Here is an 8717-nt window from a genome sequence, read left to right on the forward strand (position 1 = left end):
GTCCAGAAAAAAACACTCCCGACCTACAGTCGAGCAATTAGTAAATTTCATTCATTACAATTAACGCCTTTAGTTAACCTCGGAACAAGAACATTTAGAGAACATTTCAAACCTACTTAAAAAAGAATTTTTAAAGTTATTTATCTATTTTACTAGAAAATATAAGTAGGAAATCGTAGATTAAAACAGGTAAGTAATTTCTGTAGTCGCCAAAACAAGTACAAAACGATGTCAAACATCACCCATCAATTTCCCGGTCATAAAGTGATTGCAAAAACGTGTCAGTACGATTTGATCCTACATGGTATTGTATTTGTAAAAAAGTTTTTTCTTTTTCTTCCGGGAGACTTTACATTTAGGAGATTTCTTTGATAAGGTAAGAAAATTAAATTAAGTGGAATAATCTCGATATTTTTCATATATCTTGTTACTATTAATCTACAGAATGAAATGATATATAATAACGCGGGTTTTTGCGCATATTTTGTTTAAATGGAAAAGTTATAATTAATTGAATGATATCAGGTGTTTATTAAGAACTGAATGTTTCTTCTTATATAATTTCATTTGGGTGTAAAACCATTGACCGAAGTACATAATGCATTCCGCGCTTCATTCTAAAAATGGCACACGATCAACGATTTGACAACCCTAAAAATATATTAAAAAAATCATTATATTCTTATATAATTCTATTTGTATGCTACAATACAACCTTGGAATTAAGAGTTTTATACAATGTGTATATATTATATCATCCTTTTCTTTTTTTTCTCTCTATGCATTGTTTCAACATCGTCATCACGATCATTGAGTGCCAATCAATATTATAGATTTTATACAAGCAATTATTAATGTTCTAACTGCTCTTTTTATTGTACTTAAAGGGAGATATTTCTTTCATCATCACGGACTCAGACTAAACGTCTTGCTTATAATTTATGATTTTTTTTATAATTTTATATGTCTAGTCATCACAATGAATTTACCCTCTATTTGTACAATGTATATGAAGCAATAGTTATCAAAGGTACCAGGATTATAATTGCCATACGCGCGTTTCGTCTAAATAAGACTCATCATTGACGCTCATATCAAAATATTTATAAAGCCAAACTATCTATGCCTGGGATAAGAACATCCTTAGTTTTTTGAGAAAAATTCAAAGTTTTGTAAACAGGAAATTTATAAAAATGACCACATTATTGATTCTCATGTCAACACCGAAGTGTTAACTATTGCATGGGCTGGTGATACCCTCGGGGACGAAACGTCCACCAACAGTGGCATCGACCCAGTGGGGTAAATAGTTATCAAATGTACCAGGATTATAATTTAGTACGCCAGAATATAAAGCAAGTGTCCGGTAAAAACCAAGACACACAATATAAGCTTTGCCATATTAAACCTTCAAAGTGTACTTGTAGTTGTTAGCTATATGACAGTCAAAAAGTAAACGCCATACAGAAAGTGTGGGACTTGGCTGTCCACAAAGGCATCACCAGCCCAGTAGTCAGCACTTGGGGTGTTGACATGAATATCAATTATATGGTCATTTAAATAAATTTCCTGTTGTCAAAACTATAAGGATTTTCTTATCCAAAGAATAGTTTACCTTAGTCGTATTTGTCACAACTTTTTGGAATTTTGGGACCTCAATACTCTTCAACTTGTTTGGCTTTACAACTATTTTGATCTGATCGTCGCTGATGAGCTTCATATAGACGAAACGCGCGTCTGGCATATTAAATTATAATCCTGGTACTATTGGCTTATCTAATATATTGTTTCTATCGAAAAATCCATTTAATGTTAAAATGATAAAATTTGATATGATTGCAATTGCCAAAACTCTCAACCAGAAACCAAATGACGTAAACATTAGTAACTATAGGGTAATGTACGGTCTTCAACGGCAGCAATTAGCCAACTCTATATACAACATGGCAATCTATAAAAAGCCCTGAAATGACACATGTAAAACAATTCAAACAAAAAAACTGACATTCTGATTTAAGTACTGGCTAAGCAGTAAATGAAAAACAAATAAAATATGTTATATTTCCTATTTTGCAAATTTGAAATATTAAGATATATCTATAACGATATATTTGAAATTGCCATTTGTTAAATAGGAAAAATAACAAATATACAGCAACAAAAATATGTAAAGCATACACTCGAAATAGCACAAGTAGATAAGTATGTCAAACGTACAACATTTTACAATAAGATGCTTTAATTAACCGTAAATGAACCGTTATTTAACCTCTTCTTCTTTTTTCAGAGTAAAATGTATATCAACATAGTCCTTCTTTGTAGCATATTTCAAGCTTATGCTGTAACAGCGCAAATAACAGGTAACGTTCTTACGCAAATATCTTATATTTTAGAAAGCAGTTTGATTCGTTGACCGTCCATATTTGTGACTACCATAAGTACTGTTTGGGTGGTAGTTTTTCGTTTTATTTTGTTCATGTCGTTTTAAGTGTACTTTGTAACGTATAGTTACGTATTTCATAAGCATCTTCCAAAAATCCTATCGCCATAAGTTCAATTCTTATTAGATATGAAAAGAAAAGAGTTGTGGGGTTAACGTCAAACTCTATCTTGTAATTCTGTATATTAAAGCATAATTATTCCATTATTGTTTTATTCTTAAGTCACAAATCGGACGGCAAGTAACCAAAAAAATTACCTCAATTAAACAAAAACTAGAAAAAATGCCACGCAAAAAAGCAAACTCAAAATGTATTAGACATTTAAACACACGACTTACATATACCACATAGACAAAAAAATGAAAAATTATATGTACACATTTATGACATAAGATCATTACATGATTTAATCATGTATCTTAATAAATTTTCATCAAATTTTATTGTTTCTGAAATGCAAATGTCAGCAATTTTGTCTAGTTAAATGAAATTAACGTTATATATATGTGTCTATTTGGTATATGTTAGAATGACAATTTGTGTGTTTACAAAAAAAAAATTGTTCAATTTATTTTTATGTTTTAAAGTTCGGTGTGGCATGGATTTAGTAACATGAATATAAACACGAAGTTTTATGTTTTAATACTTACATTGTACGGCCATATCGAAATGAACAATTAAATAAATTTACAACTAATTATATGCATATAAATTTACAAAACGTTTTAGCAGTTTTATAAATGTTGCATTAATATAAGTAATGAGGGTGTAAATGTGCGTTCGACTCCGATCTTGATTAAATACCATCGTTATACGCTTTTAAAATGTACAATCAATTAAATGATGGTAGTCGTAACTTAAACACTTTGTTGTCACTTTTTTTACACAAAAGCGACCTCTTTCAATACCGGTCCGATGATAGGGTTATATAGAATTACATAGTGCTTTCATGCAATTATCTGTGAAATATATATATGCAAATAATAGGTTAAACTTGTCATTAAAAAATAATTACACTTATTTGATATAAATGAACGGTAAGTACCTTCTAACAATATGAATTATTTTGTTTTTTGGAATGTCATTCGTCATTGCCTCTTTTATTATAATTGCAGATAGGAAATCAAGAGGAAAAGAAAATGCCGTTTCAAACCTAATACCAAAACCACGATTCAGACATGAGTTATTTCAAATAATTAATAAAGACATTTCTTTACCCCCTAATGTCATGGCGAATGCTTTTGCCAACAACAGAAGATCTCCAATCTTAAGGAATAGAGATTTGCGGAAAGTATCCTTTATAAATCAAAATCGCCTCGAAAAACAAAGAGGATTCAATACAAGTGTACAACAGAGACAAACGAAAAAGTCAAATCGAAAAATGAATTTGTCAAAAGTTGTCAAGTCGAGACGAAAAAAGAAAAGAAATCGTTCTAAAAGGAGAAAAGTAATAGATGGACCAATTCCGATTTTACGTAAGGATGTCACTTTGCAACAACAACGCGTACTTCCGCTAACTTTCAACACACTCGGAATTTTACCCACCGGTGTAAGTGTAGAGAATCCGACTCCGGACAGCCGAATTAGACTCGATCGTACATTGGAAAGTAATGTTCTTGGTCAAAGCCTGTTACCACTACAAAATAACAACGTTGGACGTATATTCCCGATGCAGCCTAATAATGCGAGAATGAACATACCGGAAGGGTCAAGATTTTTGGACACACCACCTATACAGCAGCCCCTAAATCAGGATAGAAGAGGACAAAATGCAAACGTACGCAACGCAAATTTTCAAGGAACTACCGATAACCTTTTCGAACCTGAATGGCCTCTACCAGTATTTCGTCCAGAAGGAATCCAGTCCCCCTTTTTAGAACCGGACCAAAATATCTTTCCAACACAACCAACGATAAGGCAACAATCGTTTGGTCTATTTCCACCACCAAACCGACCACAGTTTAATGGTATGCACTTCTTTGGATCACCACTTCGACGATTGGCTCCAGTTATGCCAACTGTACCACTTTCGCTGAATTACTTACCATATTTAAGTTATGTGGATAACATACGTCTCGCAGAAAATCTTGACATTGATACACCAGACAATGTTTTATTACCTAATTCATTTCCCACAAGACCACATTTCACTCAATTTTCCCAATTCATGAGAACAAGATTCGGAACTGTACCTATTTCTCCTTTTAGCAGAGGAGTAATTATACCGTTTCCAAGGAGACGAAACATACTTCCATTACGATCTAGATCACGATCATTTCAAACGTCAACACCTTTTCAATCACGTTTTACTAATGTAATAACAACGCCACCTAGCGTTCAGTCAAGTTCGCTTGTTCCGCCACCAAGCACTTTTTTCGTCAGAGATGAAGATATGAGTCCTTTTTATCAACAGCCATTCTATAATCCTTACTATTTGGACACATTTGGTACATTTTTATCGGATTTTAAAGAACCGCCAAGAAATATTACTAGATCAGAAAATGGACAGGTTGTGCGACCTTTTCGAAAAGAAAAGGCTGAACGAATTAAGATGTCAAGGTCACTTGGAACACACAATGTATTTGAAAAAGACAAATTGCTGAAACTTGGTTCCTTTCAAGAACGACAAAAGAGTTCTAAAGATAAGAAATTAAAGGTGAAAGCGATGTCTTACAGAAAAATTATACGTGAGTATCAATCATTAATATTGAAATAAGACTCAACATCGGTCATTTAATTCCCAGATCTGCTTTGGAGCTACCACTTCAGTAGTCCAAATAATTATGACGTCTTGAAAGGCTATGATTAATTTTTTTGACGCCTTACGTCGATGTAAGGCGTCAACGAAAAACAATGCCATAGCCTTTCAAGACGTCATAATTATTTGGACTACCACTTCAGGTTATATCAAGTGTCTTATTATTTAATTTTCTGTAGTCAGTTTTTTGTTAAATGATTTTCAGTTTAGAGGTCAACATACGGTATTATTAAGCTTCATGTCAAAATGCCAGATTTGATCGGTTAGTTTGAAGAAGGGATTTACTCTATCCTCTGGCAAGTACTGTATTACCCTTCACTGAGACGCTTCATCAAGTGTGCGCTTTATTAAATACGTATGGTTTAAAGACGTCATAAAAAATTAAATCACAAAAATACTGAACTCGGAAGAAAATTCAAATGGAAAGTTCCTAATCAAATGGCAAAATCAAAAGAGCAAACAAATTAAAATAATAGACAGTAAAAATAGAAAATGCAGTATATTTACTTAAATACAAATAATTGAGAAGGGATAACACATAACTAAGAGAGTGATAGAGCAGATTGGTACCCCAAGAAAAAAAAAGTCATTACTATGCGTTTTTTTTAAATTTTAATATATTGATCAATTGACGTGTATATACAAAATTGAAAACTCTAAATCGCCCAGACTACAGGAGCAATAAAAACTAAACAACCTCGAACTGATAAAAATATTCAATAAAACACAATGAAGAAAAACTTATAAGTATGCAACACAATCCAGGACGGTGAGGTTGTTAAAAAACAAGTTCCTGTGCCATTGGTGGCAAAACAGTTGTGAATGAAAGGTGGAAGAAACCAAACTAATTTTCAAACTCGTAAGTTAGCCAACTGAAAACGCTATGTCATAAATAAAGAAAAACGACCAAAAACATACAACATAAAACTAAAGTCTAAACAAAACGAACACCACACAAAATCATTGGTGATATCACGTTCTTCGAAAAGATCAGCATACTGGGGTCTTTGATGATTGTTTACACCTTGTCTTAGTTTATTTTTTTGTAAAAGTTGAAGTGATTTATAGACAGAAAATAATAAATTTCAAAATGATTATTTTAACCATAAACTCACCTTTTGATTAATAAAAATGTGTTTTTCGTTTCAGCTTTTTAAAATATGCGAGAAGGATGAGTATTGTGTGTTATGTTCAAGTGTATTCATTGAACTAATTCCAAATGTGAACCTGTCAATGTTGTCAGTAGGGTTGAATACTGTATGTAATGCTGTCGATATATTTTATGTATTTTTTTTTTATTACGGATTCATAAGCATGAGGTACTGTCATTTTCTAAAATAAAATGTTTTGAATAATATTTATGACTACCATGAGACTGAAAAAGTATGGCCCCAAGTTGGATAAAAATATAGAGGAGATTCCAGGAAAGAAATAACACCTAAAAGAAACTCAGTAAACACGATGCACAAATTTAGCAGTCATTTAGATTCTTCATGGAAAACTAAAGATTGAGCTACACGAACCACTGGAATATTATATTCATTCTTCATGGATAACTAAAGATTGAGCTAGTACACAAATCATTGGAAAATCCGAGGAATTCAGGCTCTCGGGAAGTGATATAGCTTGCAGTTTGTTTTCCACTTGTTACATCTATTCTTGTACTCTTTCTAAAATCTTTCGATTAACATCCGTTGATAATGCATAACATAATAGAAAATTCGCCGTTTCAGTATCTATTGCATCTTAGGTTGTATGATTAAAGTCTACATCAACAAGTCATGATTCGTTACAAATAGTTATAAACACCAACTTTCGATCAGAACAAGAATATTTTAAACTGTTTGTTTAATATTTTGACAAAGTGAGGTTTCATCTGGACATGTGTGAAGTATTTTTTCTTTTTCTTTTCTTATTTGTTTCTTTTTTTGTTCTTTATTTCTTCCTTTGTTGTATATAATATTATTTTTATTATTTTCAAATTGTAATTTTCTCCCGTCTTTCTTTCTTAAATAATTACCTATTTATTCTTGTTCCATGTCACTGTAATATTGCATGCTATGTCAATGAAATAATAAACTGAAGTTGTTTTTTTAATGACCCAGATTTAGCTATACACAGCTGGTTTCCGAATCCTATAACCATAGTATTTTTTTGTATCATAACATATTTGTATGTGGGGACGAATAGCTATGGTTAAACTAACGCATAAACAATGTTAATCAGCGAATCAAGTGACATAAGTTTCATTTATGGGTTACGGAAAATAAATGACCCATAAAACTTTAGATTCTAAAACTGAACCGTCCTCAGTCAGCAACCTCTTTTATATTTTTTTTATAAAGATTAGACCTTTGATTTCCTGTTTGAATTGTTTCACCCAAGTCATTTTGGGCCCTTTGTAGCTTGCTGTAAGGTGCAAGCCAAAGCTCCAGGTACTTTGACCAATAATGGTTTACTTTTACAAATTGTGACTTGAATGGAGAGGTGTCTCATTGGCACTCATACCATATCTTCTTATATCTATCTGTTGGAAACCAGGTGTCATTGTATCATTTTTGAGTACTGGGTTCGACTTTTTATATCTTTATTGTGATCCAGATATATACCCCTCCAAATAAATTTATCTCTTACAGTTGTTCTTTATATAACACATGTCAGAGTGAATGGACAACTTATTCATTGATCAATTGCTTTCTGGTTCCAATGTTGCTGTCATTTGAAGCATTCATAGCTCTTCTGTCTTAAGTTTAAACAAAGTGACTGTCATTTCATATTAACATGATCTTATTCTGCCTTTGGCCGTAGAAAAAAAACCCGCATAGATACCAGGATACCTACAATTGTATTTAACAGCGCATTGGTTAACAGATGTTCTTAAGTACGAAAACATCCTATGGCGTTTGCATATTACGTTGATACGTTACGCTCATGAATGACCACACTTGTAAGCGGACTTAATTAACAAGAGTGTGTTCTTCAAACTAAAACTGATCCAACAGATTCACACAATATGATAACTTGAATGAACGCAACATAAGCTGAACGGCCATCAATGACGAATTTGTCTGTGTGGCAACTCACTAGCCACATGTTTCACGGTTTACGATCTTAACTCAGGGACGAAAGATCCTAATAAAATGGCAAAATGAAAAGCTCAAACACATCAAACAAATGGATAACAACTGTCATAAGCCTGACTTTGTATAGGCATTTTCTTATGTATAAAATCTTAGAATAAGCATGGTTTTAAAGCTAGCTAATCCTCTTACTTGTATGACAGTCTCATCAAATATCATTATATTGGCAACGATGCTTGAACAATACAAACAAACATAATAGGTTAAAATGTCAAAAATACAGCATTCAACATTGTGTTATAATTTTAATCATTAAAAAAAACCAAACAAATATGTGACAAAGAAGCACACAATGGCATACACTCGGATGACCAAGCAAATTAGCAAAACATAATGACAAAAGAAGATTCATTGTCCTTCCCTTTGACATAATCTTTG

General features: G+C 32.4%; 1 protein-coding gene across 1 annotated transcript; it reads left to right on the top strand.

Annotated features, from left to right (window-relative positions):
- Positions 1–2312: 2312 nt before the first annotated feature.
- On the top strand, positions 2313–5157 carry LOC139497551 (uncharacterized; the record flags this gene model as incomplete). Its single annotated transcript, XM_071285779.1, is given in 2 exon segments — positions 2313–2360; positions 3557–5157. Coding segments are annotated over 2 exon segments (1649 nt in total), but the record flags the coding sequence as incomplete, so codon positions are not given.
- Between the last annotated feature and the right edge of the window lie 3560 nt (positions 5158–8717).

This window comes from Mytilus edulis, chromosome 12 (assembly GCF_963676685.1).
Source record: "Mytilus edulis chromosome 12, xbMytEdul2.2, whole genome shotgun sequence".
Lineage (NCBI taxonomy): Eukaryota > Metazoa > Mollusca > Bivalvia > Mytilida > Mytilidae > Mytilus > Mytilus edulis.